Source organism: Mastigoproctus giganteus, chromosome 9 (genome assembly GCF_048544385.1).
Source record: "Mastigoproctus giganteus isolate SK-2022 chromosome 9, ASM4854438v1, whole genome shotgun sequence".
Lineage (NCBI taxonomy): Eukaryota > Metazoa > Arthropoda > Arachnida > Uropygi > Thelyphonidae > Mastigoproctus > Mastigoproctus giganteus.
Genome location: NC_143583.1, coordinates 96,970,333 through 96,996,413, shown reverse-complemented (window position 1 = coordinate 96,996,413; position 26,081 = coordinate 96,970,333). Strand labels below are relative to the sequence as shown.

The following is a 26,081-nucleotide window of genomic DNA, read 5'->3' as shown; positions in this document are numbered from 1 at the left end:
AGCAGCACCCACTGATTACCACCCTCTGTCTTCTCCCACTCAACCATCCTTTTATCTATTGTAGCAACTTACCCTTAATACCATTCCGCTCCGATTTGTACAGTAGTCTACCATGCGCAACAGTGTCAAAAGCTTTCCTGAAATCCAAATATATGATATCAAAATTATTTTTTGCATCCAGTTCCTTTGTAACCACATCATAATATCCTATCAAATTTGTCAGACAAGACTTTCCCTTAACAAACCCATGCTGTGTCTGAATTATTGCTGCAGTCTTGTCTAGATGATCCTGCAATGCATCTTTAACCAGTGACTCCATTATTTTACCCGGAACAGAAGTTAAACTCACTGGTGTGTAATTACTCGTGTCACCCTTCGATCCCCCTTTGTGAATTGGGGATACATTTGCACATCTCCTGTCCGTGGGAACCTCCCCTGAGTCCAAGGATGCTCTCATAATTATGGCTAAGGGTCTTAGTTGCTTTGCCGCCTCCTTTAATATAACTGGGTAGATGCCATCCACCCTAGGTGCCTTTCTTATGTCGCACTGTGACCTGCTTTAGCCCACACAACGCACTGCACTGTTTGCTTACGAGAAGCATCCACTTTGCTTGCGGAATTCTTTACAGTTCTGTCGGTGGGAGGTGTTTTGACACCATTCTTTGTTGACCTTAACCACAGTGGGCCGTGAGCAACTGACAAGGCATTCCGTTTACGATATTAAAGTGCCCGATCGAGGAGCTACTACATCACCCTCTTTTAAAGTTCGGGGATATCTTTTCTATATCCCATAACTACGATTTTATCACTTTGATTTGCAGGAGCAGATGGAAATTACCACTGTTGTAGTGTAGGAAGCTGTTATTCTTTTAATACTGCTATCTCTACAGCATAGTCATCGTTTATTAATTATGTAATTTTCAGTACAGTAATATCACCTCAGGGGCTCATATCTTGTAAGTATGGGCTGGGAGCACACAGGTTCTTAGCTGGATATCATCAATCTTCTCTTTCTTGGTGATTCCTTTCTACTTCTGATTTTTGCTGTCTCTCTCTCTCTGAGTGAATCGGGGATTTTTTTTTTTTTGACTGGTGCAGCATAAGCCTCAGGCTTCCTGGCATCATATAGTTAATAATAATAATAGTATTTGTGTTTTGAATTTTTCTAGTTTTAGTTGTGGATTCTTTGGTCAAGTGTATTTGAAAAATAGAGAAGAGGGTGCGCATAGGGAATAATTTATAGCACAGAGTACTCCGTGACTTGTAATGTGATTTCTGCTGTTACGTGTATTAGTTCGGTGAAAATGTTTTTTGTTTAGTAGTTTCTATTGATCCCGTATCTAATCTATGTTTTTTCACACTGCTAACCAGTTAAAATATGTTATTACTTCATTAGTACAACAGCATAAGTAGTCGCGTGTTATAATTGTTTGAAAATTTTGATATGCAGATTTGGTATTTTCTAACTTTAAAACCGGAAATAAAGTGAGAAGGAACGAGAACTAAGGCCAGCAATAATCCAAAAGTACAGAATTAGCTTTAAAAAAAAAAAAAAAAAAAAAATTCCATCAGTGTCCAATTTATCAGAACGGTTAAATGGAGGAATTTCGACTCCAGGAAGAACCTCTGAAGGTATTTATTATGCATTCAGAAGTACGAATAGCCGGCCATACTAGAGTGGTTTATCGGCAGATGTGGACTGAAACTGAAAACTGCCATTTAACCACTAACGCACAAGAAAAATTCACTTAAAAAAACAACAAAAAAAAAAAAAAACGAATAAAATGCATGGTAATTAAAAACCATACGTGTGATAAATACCGCGAATTTGATTTGACGCGTAGGCTTTCGGAAAGTAGAAAGTCCCCAGTTTTCGAAAACCCTGCACAGTTTGTTATAGTACTTGGGTATAAATGATATTGTTTAATTAATAAAAATATCATTTTGGATTTCTTTGTGGTTTCCTTCTACTGCTGGTTCTCTCTCTCTCAGGGTAATTCAATTTTTTTTTGGCTGGTGCAGCATGTAGTAGTGGCATGTGTATGAGCTTATGCAAAATCAGCCAAAAAAAAAAATTCACACAACCATTCCCTCTAAATGTTTGTCCAGTTCCTCCTTAAATTTATTTAACCTATCAACTTCCACAATGACAAGACGGAAATTTCTTCAAGCAATTAACCACCTGCTGGCTAAAGGCAAATTTCTGCACATCTATTCTACATCTGTCTTTCCTTAATTTGAATTTATGTCCCCTTAGGTTCGTAATCTGAACAAGTGGAAGAACCCCATAAGAATTCAGCGTGCTCAACCCATTCAAGGCCTTATACACCGCGCAGGTGCCTAGTCTCCAGCCATTGCAATTTTCAGAACTTAAGCCTCTCGGTAAGAGGATCCCTTCATTCCCCTTACCAATCTTGTTGCTCTTCTCTGTACATGCTCAAGCAAATCTACATCCTTCCTAAAATGAGGCCTCCAGACCTGTATGCAGTACTCAAGGCATGGCCTGACCATTGCCTTATACAGAGGGACAATCACCTCCTTTTCCCTGCTAGCAAAATTCCTATATATCATTGACAAAACCCCCATGACCTGCCCTGGCAGCCTATCTGCATTGCTCAGAAAACTTCATATCTGACTGCACAATTACTCCCAGGTCTTTTTCATTTTCTACCACTTTAAGTGTAGTACCACGCAGTTGGTACATTTCTCTGGGGTTACTTCTATTCATATGCAGTACTTTGCATTTGTCAAGGTTAAACTTCAGTTGCCACCTCAGCCCCATCTGCCGAAATTTTCTAGATCCTGTTTCAGTAGCACACTGTCATTACCAACCCTGCCAACCTTTGTATCATCTGCAAACTTTGACACTAAGCCTGATATACCTTCATCAATATCATTGATAAATATACAAAACAACAGTGGACCCAACACCGAACCTGTGGGACTCCACTAATAAAATTAGTCCACGAAGAGCAGCATCTATTGATTACCACCCTCTGTCTTCTCCCACTCAACCATCCTTTTATCCATTGTAGCAACTTACTTTAATACCATTCTGCTCCAATTTGTACAATAGTTTTCTATGCGCAACAGTGTCAAAAGCGTTTCTGAAATCCAAATATATGATATCAAAATTATTTTTTGCATCCAGTTCCTTTGTAACCACATCATAATATCATCTTAAATTTGTCAGACAAGACTTTCCTTTAACAAACGCATGCTGTGTCTGAATTATTGCTGCAGTCTTGTCTAGATGATCCTGCAATGCATCTTTAACTAGTGACTCCATTATTTTACCCGGAACAGAAGTTCAGCTAACTGGTTTGTAATTTCTCATGTCACCCTTCTATCCCCTTTGTGAATTGGGGGTACATTGCACATCTCCAGGCCATGGGTACCACCCCTGAATCCAAGGATGCTCTCATAATTATGGCTAAGGGTTTGCTTAGTTCCTTTGCCGCTTCCTTTAATATAACTGGATAGATCCCATCCACCCCAGGTGCCTTTCTTATGTTTAACTTCATCAATTTCTCCTCCACTTTGCTCTCAGTTAATACAAAATCATTAAGCACCCTGCTACAATTTGATAACCTTCTGGCATTTTCAAAACTTAATAACTCCTCATATGAATGTTGATGCAAAATACTCATACAGTTTGTTTGCTATCTGAGCAGGATCATCAACAATCGATATCAAGTGGACCAATCAGATTCATCCCCTTCCTTTTAGAATTTATATAAGTAAAAAAATATGCCTGCCTAACCTCCTTTGTGACTTGATTACAGACTAGCTTATATCTGCAATAGGCTTCTGTGTTGCTTGATAATTTATAAGCATCCCATGCATTTTTCTTCTCTGTCACTGGTCTCATTAGTTCATTTGATAACCATGTGATAACCTTGAACAATATTTATTAATAGGTATGAAACTTTTAGTAGCTTCCATGATTAATTCCTTGAATGTCTCAGGCTTCCTTGCATCATATGGCTAATAACAATAATGTGCATTTTCATTGTTGTCATAAAAAAAAAAAAAAAAAAACTTTCCTAGCAGCTTAAATCATGGTTAGGTAATAAGTAGAACAATGGTAACATTGCCATACCTGGTCCATGATTGGTGGGACCTGATGGCTGGTTTGTTTATGGTTTTTAACCCGATTGAGTCTTGTGTTGGTCGTTGTACAGTTTTGCTGGGTTTCCCTGATTTTATAGTTTTGCATTTGAAGCAGATCCATGTACCAGTTTAAAAGACCATAAAGAAGCTGTATATAGACAGGATTTCCACATTGAAAATCATCCCTGGAACTCAAAATTCCATACAAAAACTCTAGTTTGTTTATTTGGTTTTTAGGAGCATTAGCAACTAAGGCCATATTGCTCTGGGGATATGCGGTGGTCATTCCCTGACCTTTCCGCATCCTCCGTATTTGGTGGTCACGGGCTCGAGCCCCGGTCTAATCAAGAAGCGCGTGCTACGCACTGCTGCTCCTGCCCACCTGGCTACGGAGGCGGCCCAAAAACTCTAGTGTACACCAGACTGAGTGAAACTGAGCAAAATAAATATGAGCATCAGTAATTCAATATATATATATTCAGATGATTTAAATAAATAAAATATAAAAAATCCTTTTTCTACACTGGGCTGTGCTTTTTTTGGGGCAGTGTATGGGTTTGATATAGCAATGTATATTATCCCAGGACCTTGGACAACATTTAAAAATTTTGTCCTAGATTTCGCTAGACATGACCAGGAAAATCCTGACACATAGTAACCCTATAAATACACTTCAGAATTATTTGAGAATGAATGAAATAAGTTTTAAATATTTTTTTTCAATTGCCAGTTGGTGTTTGGATAAACAGTTTTGACCACTTCAATTCATTTTTGATATCCGAGCTTTTATTATTGTATTTCCTGGGTTTTGCATTCAACCGACATAGTTGTTACTTGTGCATTTCAATTAACCGAAGATTCCTTAGATGTTTTTGAACTTGAATTGCTTAGAATAACAAAACTGTGCATTATCCATATAATTAGCACATTAGTAGAGGCATATGATGCAAGAAAGCAAGCTTATTCAGCATCAGCCAAAAAAAAAAAAAAAAAAAAACACACACCACTCCCATTTCACCCCTCCATTCGTTCGAAATACCTGTCCAGTTGAGCTTTAAATTTGTTTAGGCTATGAACTTCAACAACAAGTGATGGAAGTCGGTTCCACCAACCAACCACCCGCTGGCCAAAGGCAAATTTCCGCACATCTATCCGACATCCGTCCTTCCTCAATTTGAATTTATGCCCTCTGAGGTGATTATTCTGAGCAAGATGAAGAATCCCATTGGCATTGAGCATGCTCAAACCATTCAAAGCCTTATACACCTCTATCAGATCACCTCGCCGGTGCCTAGTCTCCAGACTCTGTAATTTGCAAAACTTAAGCCTTTCTTCGTAAGAGCAACCCTTTGTTCCATTCACTAATCTTGTTGCCCTTCTCTGTACCAGTTCCAGCAGCTCTACATCCTTCTTGAAATGAGGCCTCCAGACCTGTATACAGTACTCAAGATGTGGCCTAACCATTGCCTTATACAAGGGAATAATCACCTCCTTATCCCTGCTAGAAAAATTCCTGTATATCATTGACAAGACACCATGAGCTACTCTTGCAGCTCGTCTGCACTGCTCAGAGAACTTTCATATCTGCCTGCACAATTACCCCCAGGTCCTTTTCATTCTCCACCACTGTCAGTGTAGTACCGCAGAGTTGATACGTTGCTCTGGGGTTACTGTTTCCCATATGTAGTACTTTACATTTGTCAATGTTAAACTTCATTTGCCACCTCTCAGCCCATCTGTTCAACCTTTCCAGATCCTGTTGCAGCAGCATAGCGTCAGTAGTGTCCTTAACAACCCTGCCAACCTTTGTATCATCTGCAAACTTGGACATTAAACTTGATATCCCATCATCAATATCATTCATAAACACCGAAAACAACAACGGATCCAACACTGAACCCTGAGGAACTCCACTAATAACATTAGTCCACGTTGAGCAGTGTCCATTGATTACCACTCTCTGTCTTCTGCCACTCAACCATCCCTTTATCCATAGCAGCAATTTGCCTCCAATGCCACACTGCTCCAATTTGTGCAGCAGTCTTCCATGTGCAACAGTATCAAAAGCCTTTCTAAGATCCAAATATATAATATCAAAGTTATTCCCTGCATCCAATTCTTTTGTGACTACATCATAGTATCCAATCAAATTGGTCAGGCAAGACCTGCCCTTAACAAAACCATGCTGCGTCTGAGCTATAACTGAATTCTTGTCTAGATGATCCTGCAGTGCTTCTTTAACCAGTGCCTCCATTAATTTACCTGGAACAGAAGTTAAACTAACAGGTCTATAATTACTTGTGTCAGCCTTTGATCCTCCTTTGTGAATTGGGGTTACATTTGCACATCTCCAGTCTATGGGTACCTCCCCTGAGTCCAAAGAAGCTCTCATAATTATGGCTAGGGGTTTGCTTACTTCCTTTGCTGCCTCCTTTAATATAACTGGATAGATCCCATCCACCCCAGGTGCCTTTTTTATGTTTATCCTCAACAATCTCTCCTCCACCTTCCTCTCAGTTATTACAAAATCATCCAGCTCACTGCCAATATTTACTTTACCTACATCATTCTCCTTCCTGAATAACTCCTCATGCGTGAATGTAGATGCAAAATACTCGTTTAGATTGTTAGCCACCTGAGCAGGATCCTCAACTGTTGAACCATCAATATCCAGTGGACCAATCTGATTCATCCCTTTCCTTCTTGAGTTTAAATATGTAAAGAACTCTTTTCTGTTTTTCTTTGCATCCTTTGCCAAGGATTTTTCGTAGTCTGCCTTTGCCTGCCTAATCTCCTTTGTGACTTGGTTACAGACCAACTTATATCTATCATAGGCTTCCATGTCACCCATTAATTTGTATGTATCCCATGCATTTTTCTTCTCTGCCACATGTCTCATTAGTTCATCTGACAACCATTTAGGCCTAAACCTTGAACAATATTTCTTAGTTGGTATGTAAAGCCTGGTAGCCTCCAAGATTAGTTCCTTGAATGCTTCCCATTTTGAGTTTGCTGTTGGTAACATCATCAGTTGGTCCCACTGTATAGAATTTAAATACTGTCTCAGACCATCATAGTCGCCTTTACGAAAACAAAAACCTTCCCTTTACCTCTGATGGTAGTTACCTCCTTGAGTAAATCCCACTTCAACACACTGTGATCACTGCCACCTAGTGGTTCATTTATCTGCAGATTCTTAATGCAAGATATTGTAAGATATTGTAACCATATAGCTTTCTTTGCAGATAAATCCAGTTCAGTCCACCATTATAGAGTATAACACATAGTGGTTTTGCTTGCAGTTATTCTTGTACCAGTTCCATTTATGGATAGAACTGATCAGTTGTTTCGAATCTAAGGAAAGATTTATCTACTGTTTTTGACCAGCACAGTCTAAACTGAAGGTTAAACTACTCACATGGCCTAGTATTTTGGGGAAGTTATGATATTTCAGAATCTCCAGAGGAAACTGTAATATCTCATATCAGATGACAAATTTCAGACTTTTGGTTTAAATCTGTTCGGGAATCATGTATAATTTGCATTCATGTAATGTTGGTGGATTGGCAGAACAAAGGTTGACAATAGTTTGCTCTATGTACAAGTTCACATTGACATCAAGTGGTATACACAGCCCTTACTGTAGTGCATTTAAGAAATTTGACAGTTAGGTTAAAGCAGCACTTAATTTGCACTAATTTCTATGGTAATTAAGCATTAGTTGTAGTGGTACTGGTAAGTCATGTAGGTTGAGCTATATGTGCAGAATGCCACAGAAAAATTTGTCAGATTATTATTATTATTAGCCATATGGTGCAAGGAAGCCTAAGGCTTATGCTGCACCAGCCAAAACAAAAAAACAAAAATTCCTAAGTTACCCTGAGAGAGAGAGAGAGAGAGAGAGAGAAGTAGAAAGGAATCACCAAGAAAAAGAAGAATGATGATTGGAAAAGTTGACCTAAAAATCACAAGAATTACGACCATTGTGATGATCAACTACTTGTTTATTTGAATTATCCTGTGTTATCCATTTATGATCACCACACAGAAGTACCATTAGTTATCTTTTGGAAGTTTGCACTGTAAATATCTGTATGTTCCTTTATGTAGATATTGATGGAAATGAAATAAAAGCATGTTTCATAAGAATGAATTTCTTGTTTTCAACATCATTATATTATCAGTATAAATATTCCTTCCCCCTACAACAATAGACATATTTCAAAAATTAACATAGTTACTCTGAATACATGATTTATAGGTGAACACAGAAACATGACCTGTAGTTAACTTTACTTACTATGCATTGAAGTCAGTCATGAATAATGATGAATAATGTTCTTTGTAATTTAAATTACAAAGAATTATTAAAGTAGAGTAACATATGTGACATAAGTATTTCTGCTGGATCCTGCTACCAGTCTTGGATGGAGGCTGCACATTGGTTGGAACTTAACAATTGCATAATAAGTCCAGTTGGTTGGAATTTTTCTTTTTCCCAAGTTCTGATAACCTTCTGATTGGTTAGACCCCTGGTAAGGGCATGATGTTGCTGCTTTTTCTGCATTCTTTGCTCTCTCTAGAGTATTTGCATGTGAGGAAGTCGTGTTACTACTCCTAAAATATATACTGACTGAATTTGGCTCTGAAATAACTTGGGGAGTGAATTCAGCTCAGCTTTACTGAACCATCATTTTTATTTTAGTTTATTTAGGCATGCTTATGTAAACATTTGCCATAATTTTCACTTACAGCAATTAAATAAAGTAATAAAGTGGAGAGCTGAAAACAAGGAAGAATATACTACCATCTTTCTACCACCTAACCTTAGTGGTAGAAAGAATTTAACTTTGTTATTTTTGGACAGAAACAGCCACTCTAGTTGGATTGTCAATTTTTCAGTTGAGGGTATTCCATTTTTTTCCATTTATTAATACACACAGTTTACATACATTCATATATATATATATATATATACAAAACTTACATAGATTTATATACAATTATATATACATTTCCATCATCCAGGGCTTGTGTGTGTACGTGTATCATGGTGGCTCCAAGGCAGTTGAGGGTAGGGGGAAAAGGCAGTTGTGTATTATTATTATTATTAGCCATATGGTGCAAGGAAGCCTGAGGCTTATGCTGCACCAGCCAAAAAAAAAATTCCCGAGATACCCTGAGAGAGAGAGAGAGAGAGTAGAAAGGAATCACCAAGGAAGAGAAGAAAGATATCCAGCTCAGGACCCTGGGTGTGCCAAGCCCATACTCACCAGATGTAAGCCTCTGGGTGGATTTAGTATTTTTGGGACCCTAAGCAGGAATACTTTTCTGGAGTCCATTTGTTAAGATATAATTATAAAAATATAATAAATATAGAAATAAAATCACTTTCCACAAGAAAACTCAAAAGCCTATTTCATCATGTAACGTGTTTCATATTTTGTACACTTACTTACAAAAACTATTACTGAAATTTTTGAATGAAGTAATATTTTTGGTTCATTTGTCATATATTTTCTAAAGATATTCATAAGTTATTCTTTCTTTCAGTAATTTCTCAGCTTCTGACATGATCTTTTCTTTTGCTTTAGTTATTTTACTTTTTCAGGTCAAAATTTTCTTCTTGTAATTCTTTGTTATGAATGAATTAAGTAGATTTTACTTTTAAAGAGAGGAAAAAAAAACAAAACAAAACAGGTTAAGACCTTTTTTTTTTAGTTTCGTATATTCTTCCTTTTGTTTTCAGCTCTCCACTTTATTACTTTATTTAATTGCTGTAAGTGAAAACTATGGCAAATGTTTACATAAGCATGCCTAAATCAACTAAAATAAGAATGATGGTTCAGTAAAGCTGAGCTGAATTTTAACTCCATTTCCAACTGAACATGAACTGTTATATTTATGTTAGGGTAAAATGCTTTTACCTTTTTGGATTTTCATTTATTACTTTTGTGTATTTCCAAAGATTCTAAAGTTTTTACTATTACTTTGGCAATTACATTGAATTCAGAATTTTGAAAATAGTTTTATGGCAGAAAACCTAATGCTACAATAGCTGTAAAACATTGTACAGTTAATTTTTAGATATTACCTGGTCTTGGCGCATTATAGCCTTAGTTGCTAATGTGCCAGTAAAATCCAAACCAAACCAAACCAAACATTGTACAGATAGGGTAAAGCCTCATTTTGTTTGTAACAGTGAGCAAACTGAATTTTCTACTAAATGCGCCTCATTGTGGAAGCCTTTCACCACAAGTTTCTTCGGTATTGCCCTAATATAAATAATAAAAAAAAACTGCTGCTTGAAGGGAAGAAGTTTACTGCTATTTGTTTACAGTGTATGCTATTACACATATTGCCATTTTTATCCTATTTGGGGTCTAACTGGTTGGTACTCTTAACTCACATAACGGGTTTTTCACATAATGAAAAACCCATTATGTGAGTAGTAAAAACAATATTATGGATATTTATAATATTTATAATTCTTTGTCCTAAATTTATTTATTATTATTTTTTATTAGCTACCATACCATCTCATATAATGGATATTTTGTCACTGAGTTTCTCAGCTCTTCAAAGGCAGTTTGACACACTGAGAAACTCAGTTTGCTTATTTAACAACTGATAAGATCCCAAATAGGAATAAACCAGTTTGAGATCCATCAAGAGATAAATTGAGGTTGTGAGATTTGTGGAGTTTGGCCTCTTTTGTTTTCCTTTCCTATCAGAATCACTTTCCTTTCCTATCAGAATCAGGCTATGCTACTTCAAAAGGATTTATACTGTTTGCTATTATGTTCTGAAAAATGGCAGTTAAACTTTAGTGAATGCATTTAGGAACAGAAACCCAGCTGTAGTTTACAGACCAGGAGAGGAATTAAAGGACATTCAGTAAGTGGGAGAGAGAGAAATCATTGTCCTATCTATAAGGCAGTGGTGAAACCACACTTGGAATATTGTGCAGTCTGCAGAACATAGCAACTAGACATCTTTTGGGGATTTGACTGATGTGTATAGGCCCTGAGAGAGATCAGTAAAGTGAGTGAGGAGGAGGAAGAATTATTCTCATTGATGAGTGAAACAAGAAACAAAATCTCAGGAAGTAACAATGGATTATATCATATGAAATTTACCTTCAGGTAGCATGTTGTGGGATGTTGGAATAAGTTACCTGCAAGGATTTAGAAGGAATTGGATAGGAATGGTACGTGAGAATTTGTTTTAGCAGATGCAGAATAAGTTTGCATCCTTACATTATTATGTCATTTTAATACTAACATATTATTCACATAAGTTTTCCACTCCCATAAGATTAGTTTATTCCATTGGTCAGTAACTTACTGATTGAAGTTAAAATTTTTTATATGCAGTTTGCCAAATATCCTTCTCAATTTAAATCTTCTCGTGTACATTCATCAAAAATAGAGAAAAGATACCCACAGTATTTAGCTCTTTTAAACTCTTAAATACATGAATGAGGTCACCATACAGATACCTTGTTTTTATGTATGGCAACTAATGAAGTTGGAAGTCCTCCTTGTGTGGCTGGCTGGAGATTTCTGGTGCATAAACTACTTTTAGTTATATTGCAACTTCTTTTATGGTATTTTTGTCTGTGGTGTGTGTGTGTGCACACATTCACAGTGAAAAACTCAGGATAACTTGTGGGAACTTCCTCCATCTGAGATTTGTTAACTACACTCTTAAATGAAGAGGTCTTCAAGAATTTTTACCCTGTATCTTCATATGAGTTAATCTCATTGTTCTTCCCTCTGCCCTTTCTAATAGTTGACATTCTTCTAAAAGGTGATTTCCAAACTATATCCAATGTTAAGATGTGGCCAAACCATTGCTTTATACCAGTGATGATCAAAATTTTTTTTTATCAGTATTCTCCACATAGTGGAGAACAGAAGGAGGTTAAAATTCTTGATTACTTTTCATCCTTAGGGGAAAGTGTTCTTCATGGTTTGTGAACTGATACATTGTACAGCTGACTGTTGTTTTGGCATAGCATCCAAGTTCATAGCTGTGTATGCTTTATCAAATCTGTATGCCACCACAAAAAATGCACAGCTCACTTCTAAATGATAATTTGTGCTCTTTTATTTGCCATAACATTTAAGTTGCAAACTCATGTATTAGGTCTGCTGTTCAAGACTATATATAAAACAGAAACTTTATAACACATTTTCTATACAGTGAGTGAATAATCATATTTCTTTGCCTGTGCTGGCCAAGTTCCTGTATACCACGATAGAACCCAGTGTGCTATGATAGCAGGCTCTCTTTGTGATACTGAGAAAATTTCAAGTCAGATTGTATCCTTACCCAAAATTTTTTTTCATATTCAGCCTTTGGTTGAGTGACATACCTACAGTAAATCATTAATGTTTCAAATAAGGAAGTCATTAATGCTTAACACTTTATTGTTACTTGCCCTGTATAATGGTATTTTGTAAATAAAATTATCATGAAAAAATGTTTTAATAATGCCGATTGCTATGCTGTTGCTCATTGCTGAGAGAAAACAAAGATAACTGAATAAACTTAAGAAATATGATGCCACGAACTGTGATTTCTTGAAGGATTGTGTTAAACACATTCTTGATATTTTAAAAACATTCTTGAAGGATATGTTTTAAATTTTCTTTTGTTGTTATCCAGCAACTTCTGCTGACTTTCAACAATGTAGTTTGCGAAAGACTGGATGCCATAGAAAGTAGATTGGATTGTGTTAATGATTATTGCCAGACGCTGGAGGAAAAAGTAGAAATGTTATCTTCCCTTGTTAAGGACAACAGTGTACCAACTACTCTAGTTAGGTATGTATTTATGACCAAGAAAGTTTGTCTGAAATAGAGTTATACTTAAAAAAAATAAAATAAATATATATGTGTGTATTTGTATTATTAATTAATACATTCACAGTAGCTTTCCAGTTGTCTGAAACTTTGATTATGCAAAAAGGTTTTGTTACTTTATTTTTTTTTCCAAAGCTATTGTGAATGCAACAGAGGCATAAGTTTCAATTCATGTAATAGCCGATTTATGGATACAGTTATCCAGAATAATTATTGTCAGACTCTTCCGGATAGCAATATTTTCCGGATAATCGAATGTAAGGTAAAATTAAATAAATTCTGTTCTAATGTAATAAGGTAAAAGAAAATGATTTTAAATAGCGTGAAAAAAAATGAATTTATTTAATTAAAATAATAATAATAACAATAACTTATACAAAAAAAAATATGTACATTTACATATGTATGTATATTCGGGATAGGTATTTTACAACAAATTTTATGTGGAAAAAATTTAAAGTATTTTTTTAAAATAATGTTCGATCGTTTTTTTGTTTCGTTTGTAGTTGTGACCTATTTTTTTGCTACTAAATCTCTCAAGTTCTTTAATAATATCAATTTGATTATATTGTTTTCTTCCTGGTTTTCTGCCCATTTCAGTGCTGTTTCTTTTCGTTGACATTTCACCATAAAAAAAAAACTGAGAACAATAATAAATAACACAGTTTCGGGCCGATATTATTTGTACCGAATCTGGAGCTAAACTAAACATAATATGAAATGAAGAGAAAAAAATATGCCATGGAAAATTGGGTTCAGAGAAGCGAATGACTAAACTCTTATCACTCATGGTTTCTGAGAAAACACATCAATCCTAATCCAACATTTCACCAGAAATACTCTCGTAGCTTAATAAACATTTAGCATTAGCATTAGCATTAGTAGAGGCATTTGATGCAAGAAAGCAAGCTTATGCAGCATCAGCCAAAAAAAAAAAAAAAAACCCACTTCCACTTCACCCCTCTGTTCGTTCAAAATACCTGTCCAGCTGAGCCTTAAACTTATTTAGGCTATCAACCTCAAACCACAAGGGATGGAAGTGTGTTCCACCAACCAACCACCCTCTGGCTAAAGGCAAATTTCCGCATGTCTATCCTACATCTGTCTTTCCTCAATTTGAATTTATGCCCTCTCAGGTGATTTTTCTGAGCTAGAGGAAGAATCCCATCAGCATTGAGCATGCTTAAACCATTCAAGGCTTTATACACCTCTATCAGATCACCTCGCTGGTGCCTAGTCTCCAGACACTGTAATTTGCAAAACTTAAGCCTTTCTTCGTAAGAGCACCCCTTTGTTCCATTCACTAATCTTGTTGCCCTTCTCTGTACTCGTTCCAGCAGCTCTACATCCTTCTTGAAATGAGGCCTCCAGACCTGTATACAGTACTCTAGGTGTGGCCTGACCATTGCCTTATACAATGGAATAATCACCTCCTTATCCCTGCTGGAAAAATTCCTGTATATCATTGACAATACTCCATGAGCTACTCTTGCAGCCCGTCTGCACTGCTCAGAGAACTTCATATCTGCCTGCACAATCACCCCCAAGTCCCTTTCATTCTCTACCACTGTCAGTGTAGTACCACAGAGTTGATACATTGCTCTGGGGTTGCTGTTTCCCATGTGTAGTACTTTACATTTGTCAATGTTAAACTTCATTTGCCACCTCTCAGCCCATCTGCTCAACCTTTCCAGATCCTGTTGCAGCAGCATAGTGTCAGTAGTGTCCTTGACAACCCTGCCAACCTTTGTATCATCTGCAAACTTGGACATTAAGCTTGATATACCATCATCAATATCATTTATAAATACAGAAAACAATAATGGACCCAACACTGAGCCCTGAGGGACTCCACTAATAACATTAGTCCACGATGAGCAGTGTCCATTGATTACCACTCTCTGTCTTCTCCCCCTCAACCACCCCTTTATCCATAGCAGCAATTTGCCTCCAATGTCACACTGCTCCAATTTGTGTAGCAGTCTTCCATGTGCAACAGTATCAAAAGCCTTTCTAAGATCCAAGTATATAATATCAAAGTTATTCCCTGCATCCAGTTCTTTTGTGACTGCATCATAGTATCCAATCAAGTTATTATTATTATTTTTTATTATTATTATTAGCCATATGGTACAAGGAAGCCTGAGGCTTATGCTGCACCAGCCAAAAAAAAAGAAAAAAAAATTTCCCGAGTTACCCCCTGTGTGTGTGTGTGTGTGTGTGTGTGTGAGAGAGAGAGAGAGAGAGAGGGGCATCACCAAGAAAGAGAAGAATGATGATATCCAGCTCAGGACCCTGGGTTTGCCAAGCCCATACTCACCAGATGTGAGCCCCCGGGGTTAAATTGGTCAGGCAAGACTTCCCCTTAACAAAACCATGCTGTGTCTGAGCTATAACTGAAGCCTTGTCTAAATGATCCTGCAGTGCTTCTTTAACCAGTGCCTCCATTAATTTTCCTGGAACAGAAGTTAAGCTCACAGGTCTATAATTACTTGTGTCAGCCTTTGATCCTCCTTTGTGAATTGGGGTCACATTTGCACATTTCCAGTCTATGGGTACCTGCCCTGAGTCCAAGGAAGCTCTCATAATTATGACTAAGGGTTTGCTTACTTCCTTTGCTGCCTCCTTTAATATAACTGGATAGATCCCATCCACCCCGGGTGCCTTTTTGTGTTTATCTTCAACAGTTTCTCCTCCACTTTACTCCCAGTTATTTTTTCAAGATTCTGTAGCTTACTGCTAGAGTTGAATACACCTCTGGCATTCCCCTTGCTGAATAACTCCTCATGTGTGAATGTCGATGCAAAATATTCATTTAGTTTGTTAGCTACCTGAGCAGGATCATCAACAGTTGACCCATCAATATCAAGTGGACCAATCTGATTCATCCCCTTCCTTCTAGAGTTTACATAAGTAAAGAACTCTTTGCTGTTTTTCTTTGCATCCCTTGCCAAGGATTTCTCGTAATCTGCCTTCGCCTGCCTAACCTCCTTTGTAACTTGGTTGCATATCAACTTGTATCTATCATAGGCTTCTGTGTGATGTGTTAATTTGTAAGTATCCCATGCATTTTTCTTCTCTGCCATATGCCTCATTAGTTCATCTGACATCCATTTTGGCCTAAACCTTGAACAATATTTCTTAGTTGGTATGTAAAGCCTAGTAGCTTCCAAGATAAGTTCTTTGAATGCTTCCCATTTTGAATTTGCTGTTGGTAACATCATCAGTTGGTCCCACTGTATAGAATTTAAATACTGTCTCAGTCCATCGAAGTCGCCTTTACGGAAGCAATAACCCTTCCCTTTACCCCTAATGGTAGTTACCTCTTTGAGTAAATCCCACTTCAGCACACTGTGATCACTGCCACCTAGTGGTTCATTTATCTGCAGATTCTTAATGCATGAAGAATCACTGCTGATAATCAAATCAAGAGTATTACTCCCTCTCATGCTGATGTAGAAAACAATCATCCAATAAATCCACAAAAGCCCTGCTAGTGTGTGAGTAACCAGCCCCCAAATTCCAGTCAATATCTGGGAAATTAAAATCTCCCATTATAAGACTCTGTGATTTACTGGCCCACTCTATTTCCCTGTACAGTTCCTTATTATACTCATCAGAGTCATTAGGCCTATAGCACACTCCTACTCTCAATTTTGATCTCCCAATGCTTATGTCACACCAAACTGTCTCAACACTGCACTGTCCAGCGATGTTGACTGGCTTCACTTCCTTGGTTTTTATGTGTTTCTTAACTAATAGCATAACCCCCTCCCCCCTTCCTATCCTATCTATCCTTTCTGTAGATGTTGTACTCCCCAAATTGCAGTTCTGCATCCCTTATATCTGTGTGACACCACGTCTCTGATATCCCAACAATATCTGCCTTTGATGTTTTGAGCAATACCTCAAATTCATCAAATTTATTTACTAAACTCCTAGCATTGGTGTACACGCAAGTATACCTGCACCTGTTTCTATTCTTAGCTACCCTAACACAACCCATGTGTTTACTTGTACCGCAATGGCTCCCAGCAGTCTCTGAAATACCATGCATCTTGTTTTTCAGGCTTCTGCTCATTCTAATAGAAGCAGTGCAAGAATCTCTTTCACCTCTGCCAGTGGCTACTGTCAATCTATTGGTCTTTGTCTCCCCCCAAGCTAGCAGTTTTCCGACCCACCTAACACTGCCTCGATAGCATCAGCAAATATTCTTGCACCCTTTCTATTTAAGTGTATCCCATCCCTGTAGAAGCAATCTCTCCTGTTAACAAGTACAGTCCAGGCTGAAAAAAATTCTACCCCTTGAGCCTTGCACAATCTTTCCAGGGCCGAATTGATTGACAAGGCTCTCATCATATACTCCCTCCTATCGTGTCTGGGCAGAATTGCAGACACTTTCAAATTCAACCCTAATTCTCGGCTTTTGTTCAACAGTGACCTGTACTTGTTAAGTAATTCTGCCGGTCTCCTACTCTTAATATTATTAGTGCCAACGTGTACAACTATATCACCTTTTGTGCCCTTAAAAGATGATATTCGCTCTACAATGTCATCAACCTTTGCCCCTGGCAGACATACCCTGGTCCTGTTCCACCTATCTTTTTTACAAAGCATGTTCCCCGTTTCCCTGACAATAGAGTCACCAACAACTACTAGTTCCTTCGGAACCAGCGCATTCTGCCTTGGGGGTTGTCTCTGTGTCACGCGATGCCCAAGTGCAAGCTCTGGCGTTGATGTGGGCAGCTGAGAGCTTGATGGGCCCCTCAATTTAGTTTCTTCGAGGGCATCCACCCTGTCCTTCAAGCTCTCATATAGGCCCACAAGAACGCCGAGTTGTTACCTGATATCGATACACTCCTTGCATCGCGCACACACAAAGACATCCCCCTTGGCAGTATCATGTCCCGTACCCGATTGCTCTGCAAACATCAAGCAAACAGTGCATTTTATAAGGCTGTGAGTCAGAGGACAACTGCCCCCCTCAGTTCTGCTCTGAGCCACAGCACTTCCATTAGCTTGAGCCTTTTGCTTTGCTGCTCTGGTCTGAGTCATGATTCTATTAATTTATTAATTAATTATAATTAATTATGTTATGTTATTAATTATGTTAAATATAATTAATTATATTACATTTGTAATCTAAGTCGTTATATGTATTTATTTAAACGTACAATTTAACTGCTAACGAAGTTCAACTAACGCTATCTAGTACGGTATATAACTATCGTATCACAATGGCGGGAAAATTACGAACGGTAGCGGAGTTGAAACACGTGGAAACCTTTACTGATACTTTTATGCAATTACAAGGCCGAGTAAAGAATAAATACACCAAGTTAATCAGAAAATCACAAAATAATGTTATACTACTAAATTTAAATCAAAAGTTTTAGAAAAACAATAATTTCAAATCAATAAATAAGAAAAATCCACTTAGCGGCTTTGAACACGACCGTCTCTAGTAGCCTCGTCAGCAGAAGAGTATTTGTCTCAAATACTACCATTAATAATAATAATAATAAAACACTAGGTGGCAGTGATCACAGTGTGCTGAAGTGGGATTTACTCAAAGAGGTAACTACCATTAGGGGTAAAGGGAAGGGTTATTGCTTTCGTAAAGGCGACTACGATGGACTGAGACAGTATTTAAATTCTATACAGTGGGACCAACTGATGATGTTACAACAGCAAATTCAAAATGGGACGCATTCAAAGAACTTATCTTGGAAGCTACTAGGCTTTACATACCAACTAAGAAATATTGTTCAAGGTTTAGGCCTAAATGGATATCAGATGAACTAATGAGACATATGGCAGAGAAGAAAAATGCATGGGATACATACAAATTAACACGTGACACAGAAGCCTATGATAGATATAAGTTGATCTGTAACCAAGTTACAAAGGAGGTTAGGCAGGCGAAGGCAGATTACGAGAAATCTTTGGCAAGGGATGCAAAGAAAAACAGCAAAGAGTTCTTTACTTATGTAAACTCTAGAAGGAAGGGGATGAATCAGATTGGTCCACTTGATATCGATGGGTCAACTGTTGATGATCTTGCTCAAGTAGCTAACAAACTAAATGAATCTTGATATCGATGGGTCAACTGTTGATGATCTTGCTCAAGTAGCTAACAAACTAAATGAATATTTTGCATCGACATTCACACATGAGGAGTTATTCAGCGAGGGGAATGCCAGAGGTGTATTCAACTCTGGCAGTAAGCTAGAGAATCTTGTAATCACTGAGAGTAAAGTGGAGGAGAAATTGTTGAAGATAAACACAAGAAAGGCACCTGGGGTGGATGGGATCTATCCAGTTATATTAAAGGAGGCAGCAAAGGAAGTAAGCAAACCCTTAGCCATAATTATGAGAGCTTCCTTGGACTCAGGGGAGGTACCCATGGACTGGAGATGTGCAAATGTGACCCCAATTCACAAAGGAGAATCAAAGGCTGACACAAGTAATTATAGACCTGTGAGTTTAACTTCAGTTCCTGGAAAATTAATGGAGACATTGGTTAAAGAAGCACTGCAGGATCATCTAGACAAGACTTCAGTTATAGCTCGGACACAGCATGGTTTTGTTAAGGGGAAGTCTTGCCTGACCAATTTGATTGGATACTATGATGCAGTCACAAAAGAACTGGATGCAGGGAATAACTTTGATATTATATACTTGGATCTTAGAAAGGCTTTTGATACTGTTGCACATGGAAGACTGCTGCACAAATTGGAGCAGTATGGATTTGGAGGCAAATTGCTGCAATGGATAAAGGGGTGGTTGAGGGGGAGAAGACAGAGTGGTAATCAATGGACACTGCTCATCGTGGACTAATGTTATTAGTGGAGTCCCTCAGGGTTCAATATTGGGTCCATTATTGTTTTCTGTATTTATAAATGATATTGATGATGGTATATCAAGATTAATGTCCAAGTTTGCAGACGATACAAAGGTTGGCAAGATTGTCAAGGACACTACTGACACTATGCTGCTACAACAGGTTCTGGAAAGGTTGAGCAGATGGGCTGAGAGGTGGCAAATGAAGTTTAACATTGACAAATGTAAAGTACTACATATGGGAAACAGCAACCACAGAGAAACATATGAACTCTGTGGTACTACACTGACAGTGGTAGAGAATGAAAAGGACCTGGGGGGGGTTGTGCAGGCAGATATGAAGTTCTCTGAGCAGTGCAGATGGGCTGCAAGAGTAGCTCATGGTGTATTGTCAATGATATATAGGAATTTTTCTAGCAGGGATAAGGAGGTGATTATTCCTTTGTATAAGGCAATGGTCAGACCACACCTAGAGTACTGTATACAGGCCTGGAGGCTTCATATCAAGAAGGACGTAGAGCTGCTGGAACGAGTACAGAGAAGGGCAACAAGAATAGTGAATGGAACAACGGGGTGCTCTTACGAAGAAAGGCTTAAGTTTTGCAAATTACAGTGTCTGGAGACTAGGCACCAGCGAGGTGATCTGATAGAGGTGTATAAAGCCTTGAATGGTTTGAGCATGCTCAATGCTGATGGGATTGTCCCTCTTGCTCAGAATAATCACCTGAGAGGGCATAAATTCAAATTGAGGAAAGACAGATGTAGGATAGACGTGCGGAAATTTGCCTTTAGCCAGCGGGTGGTTGGTTGGTGGAACAGACTTCCATCCCTTGTCGTGGAAGTTGATAGCCTAAATAAGTTTAAGGCTCGGCTGGACAGGTATTTCGAACGAACAGAGGGGTGAAGTGGAAGTGGTTATTTTATTTATTTATTTTTTTTTAATTAATTAATTTATTTATTTATTTTATTTTATTTTTTGTTTTTGGCTGACGCTGCATAAGCTTGCTTTCTTGCATCAAATGCCTCTACTAATGCTAATGCGAATAATAAAAAAAAAAAAAAAAAAAAAGAGGAATTTCTTTCTTTTTTTTTTCTGGATAACCAGTGTTCCACTGTATATATATATTTTATTATTTAATTTTTTTCAGCATAATTTTTATGTATCACAGTATGGTTGGTGTTATGGGGAGATGGCATGGATAATCTACCCAGCCTGCTTTAGCTTTTTTGTGTGTGTGTGGGTGGGTGTTGAATAGAATAACTAGAAAGTGGAAACGAACTCTCTAGCTCCCTTACTTTTTTTTTTTTCACTTTACACACGCACACACACATAGTGATATTGAACTAAATTAAGAATATTAAGAATAGGCATGCAGAAAGGTCATGCCAAATAAGATACAAATACAAAGAAAAATAGTACTAACTACAGCAACAAGACAAGGGGAGGGGGAGGTTGCAGAGGAATATGTATCCAACATCCATTTAGGCCTGAACCTTGAACAGTATTTCTTAGTTGGTATAAATAACTTAGTAGCCTCCAAGATGAAGTCCTTGAAGGCTTCCCATTTAGAATTCACTGTTTGCAACATCGATCTTCCTGTATAGAATTTAAAAACTGTCTGAGACCACTGTAGTCACCTTTATGAAAACAAAAACCCTTCCCTTTACCCTTGATGGTGGTTACATCTTTAAGTAAATCCCACATCAGTACACTGTGATCACTGTCACCTAGTGGTTCTTTTATCTGCAAATTCTTAAATGCATGAATAATCTGTGGTGATAATCAGATGAAGAGTATTATCCCTTCTGGTTGTGCCATGAACATGTTGCTGTAGAAAACAATCCTCCAATAAATCCACAAAAGTCTTGCTAGCGTGCAAGTGCCCAACCGACAAGTTCCATTCAATATCTGGAAAGTTAAAATCCCCCATTACAAGACATTCTGATTTACTGGTGCATTCTATTTCTCTGCACAACTGTTCATTGTACTCATCAGAGTCATTAGGCCTATAACATACTCCTACTCCCATTTTCCCTTTTCCCAGTGTTTATGTCACACCAAATAGACTCAACATTGCACTGTTCACCCGTGTCAACTGGATGCACTTCCTTAGATTTTAGTTGTTTCTTAATTAACAGCATAACCCCTTCTCCCTTCCTACCCTGTCTGTCATTTCTGTACACATTGTACTCCCCAAATTCTAATTCTGCAATGCTTCTATATGTCACCATGTCTCTGATATCCCAATAATATCTGCCTTTGATGTCTTGATCAGCTCTTCAAATTCATCAATTTTATTTACTATACTTCTAGCATTAGTATACATGCACTTGTTCTTACTCTTAGTTACCCTAACGCAGCTCATGTATTTACTTGTTTCATGATGATTCCCAGCAGCTCTTGTACACCCGAGAAACTTGCTCTCTAGGCTGCGGCTCATTACAGTAGAAGCAATGCAAGAATCACTTTTGCCTCTGACTGCGGCTACCATTAATCTTTTATTCTGTGTATTCCCCCCCAATCCAGCAGTTTTGCTGTCTTGAAAGCATCAGCAAATATTTTTGCACCTTTTCTGTTTAAGTGTATCCCATTCCTGTAGAAGCAGTCTCTCCTGTTAGCAAGCACAGACCACTCTGAAAAAAATTCTACCTCTTGAGCCTTGCACAATCCCTCCAGGGCCGAATTGATCGACAAGGCTCTCATCATATATTCTCTCCTATCGTGTCTGGGCAGAATTGCAGACACTTTCAAATTTAACCCTAACTCGTGAATTTTTTCCAGCATTGACCTGTACTTGTTAAGTAAATCTTCAGATCTCTTACTCTTAAGATCATTAGTGCCAATGTTTATAAGAATATCACCTTTTGTGCCCTTAAAAGATGATGTCTGCCCTACAACGTCATCAACTTTTGCCCCTGTCAGACATACCCTAGTCCTGTTCCACCTATCCTTTTTGCATAATATATTCCCCGTCTCCCTGACAATAGAGTCACCAACAGTAACTTCTTCCTGTGGGACCAGCACATTCTGCCTTGGAGATATCTTCTGTGTTGCCTGATGCACAGAAGTGAGCTCTGGCATTGAGTTGGGCAGCTGAGAGCTAGCTGGGACCCTCATGTTACTTTCTTTGAGGGCATTTACCCTACACTTCAAACTCTCATAGACGCCCATCAGAACGCTGAGTTGGTGCCTGATTTCTTCACAGTCTCTGCAACTAGCACACATACACAAAGACACCTCCTTGGCTAGATCATGTCCTGTTCTAGAAAGGTCTGCAAACATTTCACATTTCGTGCATTGCTTTAGACTGTGATGCCTTGGAGAATCGCCCTTTTCGGTTCTCCTGCGAGCCAAGCACTCTGGCTGTTCTGTGAACGCTGCTTTGCTGTCCTAGTCTGGGTCATGATTCCATTCAAGTTTAATTTAATTAATAATGAACTTTAATAAATTTTACTGAATAATTGATAATATGTTGTTGTTGTTATTTGGTTTTTAGGAGCATTGGCAGCTAAGGCCATATTGCTCCGGGGATATGGCGGTGGTCATTCCATGACCTTTCTGCATCCTCTGTATTTGGTGGTGACAGGCTCGAACCCCGGTCTAATCAAGAAGCGTGTGCTACGCACTGCTGCTCCTTCCTACCTGACTACGGAGGCGCCTTAATTGATAATACTATAGTAATCTAACAGATTTCTAATACAGTGCTGCGTTTTTCACTATCTAGTTTTACGTTAAGCTTACACTATTACGTATAACAATCGCGGAAAGTTACGAACGTAAAATCTATGGACACTTAAGTATTAACTTTCAAAATCGCTATCTAATTTCAAAAATAAACCACGGAGCTTGGCTAGAACTATAAACCTACTTATAGAAAATAATTGAGTATAACAATTAAGTCAATAAAACGACTAAATATAAATGAAAACTTAGCATTAGCCGGAGCTGCAAAAATCTTGGTCAACGTGGTAACACATGACATAAAGCAGAATAATTAGGAATAGAGATGGCAGCATGGGTGTTGCATTAGCATCACAACCCACTACTACTATAACATACAAAAATTAAGTTTATATTAATGTTTAAAGAGTATAAGAAGTACAAAAACAAAGAAAATATAGTAAAGTAAATATTGGTAGTTGTAATGCATTTTCTGACTGCATGTTGTTAGAATAAAATGATGTTGAACTAAGTTAAAAATAAGTATGCAGAAAAACGAAGCCAAGTAAGATATGAATACAAAGAAAAACAGTAAGTACGTAACAACAGCAATAAAAGAAGATGGGATGGGGGAGGAAATAAATTAAGAATAAGAGTGTTGTAGGGAAATACACGTCTAAATAAATTTAGAAATTATAGCCAATTAGAATAAAAGTAGTGGTGCCTTCTGAATGGTACCCATGGCCAAATTGTGTGAAATATCCTTATATATGTAATTAGGACTGGTATGGAAGTAATGCCTTCTAATTTTTTGCTTTCAAATGTTGCATTGTAGATCACTTCACTTGTCACTGAGTGGTCACTAGAGGTCTATTTTCACCATACTGAGTGGCTCTGTGATTGGTCTCGTGAGTGCAGCACACAGATAGTTCAAAATGGTGGATGTTACAGATATATGTATCAAGCAAAGAGTGCTTTTTCAAAAAGGTTTTTCTTTCATGCATAGCCACAGGTGACGAAACCTCGGTCCACCCTTATGACCCTGAAACGAAGAGACAGTTGATGGAGTGGCACCATCAAAATTCACCACACAAGAAGTAGTTCAAAAGACAGCCTTCTGTCGGTAAAGTCATGGCGACAGTGTTTTGGGACAAAAATGGGGGTCTTGCTTGTGGACTTCTTGGAATGCAGCACCACAATCAACTTGGATCGATATGTGGAAACGTTGAAAGCCTGCATCCGTAGAATTTGACAAGACCAAAGCTTTAATGAGGTTCTTATTCTCCATGACAACACATAACCCCACACCAGTCTGCACACGATGGAGGCCATTGCAAAACTGGGGTGCATTGTTCTTCCTCACCCCTCTCATAGTCCGGATCTTGCCCCTTCTGACTATCACCTCTTCGGCCTGCTAAAGGATGCACTGTGTGGAACCCATTTTGTGGATGACGACCAGCTCAAGCACAGTGTTCACAAAGCGCTTCAGAGTAAGAACTTTTACAAGATTTGGAATACAGCGTCTGACTCAGAGATGCAGAAGTGCATAGAAATTGATGGTGACTTTGTGGAAAAATAACTGTTTTTATTAATGATTGAGGATTAATTGATGTAAAAGGCATAGTTGTAGGAATTAAATTTTCTGAGGAAAAAAAAGAGATATTACTTTTGTACTGCTCCTCCTCAACAATGCTAGCATTACCCCTTGCAAAAATTTTGCAATTGGTAGCACAGTTTTTCTCTAGCTGTTATAAAGAAATGTAGTATGCATCGAATCCTGTCTCATTTCTTATTCCTGTAAAATAAAACTATTATTTCTTTTAAGGTAGGCATCACTAGTAGAGAAAATTGGCCCATTCTGTAAAATAAAACTATTCAGAATTTTTATATTTTCCATGTTTCTGCACACATAGGAAGAAATATCTTCAATAAGAGACCAAATCGGTTAGACCTATCGTACGCAATGGCTACAACTAGTTGTACCTGTTGCAAAATTTCGCAATTGGTAGTAGAGTATTATTATTATTATTTTAATTTTTTTTTTGGAACAAAGAACACGATTGTGTGAATGTGCAAATTGTTAATCAGAAAAAAATGCATTATCAACTTAGACAACTGTTTGTTTAACACCTTCCTGTGGTTCCATCTATGAAGTGAATTTTAAACTATTTTCATTTGTAGTACAAAGGTGGCCCATTTTCGTAAAATAAAACTATTCAGGATTTTTAAATTTTTAACAACTTTCTGCACACCAAAGAAGAAATATCTTCAATTTGAGACCACTTCCATCCTGATCGGTTAAGCCTATCGTTCACACTGACTGTCGAAAGAAAACGGCTTCTGTATTAAATCTATAGATGACCATAATGTGAAAAACAATAAATCAAAACAGACTGACCATTGAGCTCCATCTTGTCTGAGGAACACAGGCCTACTATGTTGTGGAGTCTGCATTTTGAGTGATAAACAAATCAGCACATGGACACAACTGACAAATAATCAGCAAGCCGATGCAATAGATTTAGCATATGTTACTGTATATATAAAAATCCCTTGATCTTTATGAGGGCTTTTCTTTGTACATGTTGATTTCT

The 26,081-nt window shown here is 37.8% G+C and overlaps 1 protein-coding gene across 1 annotated transcript in view; it reads left to right on the top strand.

Annotated features, from left to right (window-relative positions):
- The first annotated feature begins 1,545 nt into the window (after positions 1-1,545).
- LOC150080571 (protein BANP-like) overlaps positions 1,546-26,081 on the top strand; it is a 161,107-nt gene continuing 136,571 nt past the window's right edge. The window contains exons 1-2 of the mRNA XM_090381938.1: positions 1,546-1,632; positions 12,787-12,970. Coding sequence (XP_090238064.1) covers positions 1,597-1,632; positions 12,787-12,970 — 220 coding nt within the window. The 5' untranslated portion in view covers positions 1,546-1,596. The remainder of the gene's footprint in view (positions 1,633-12,786; positions 12,971-26,081) is intronic.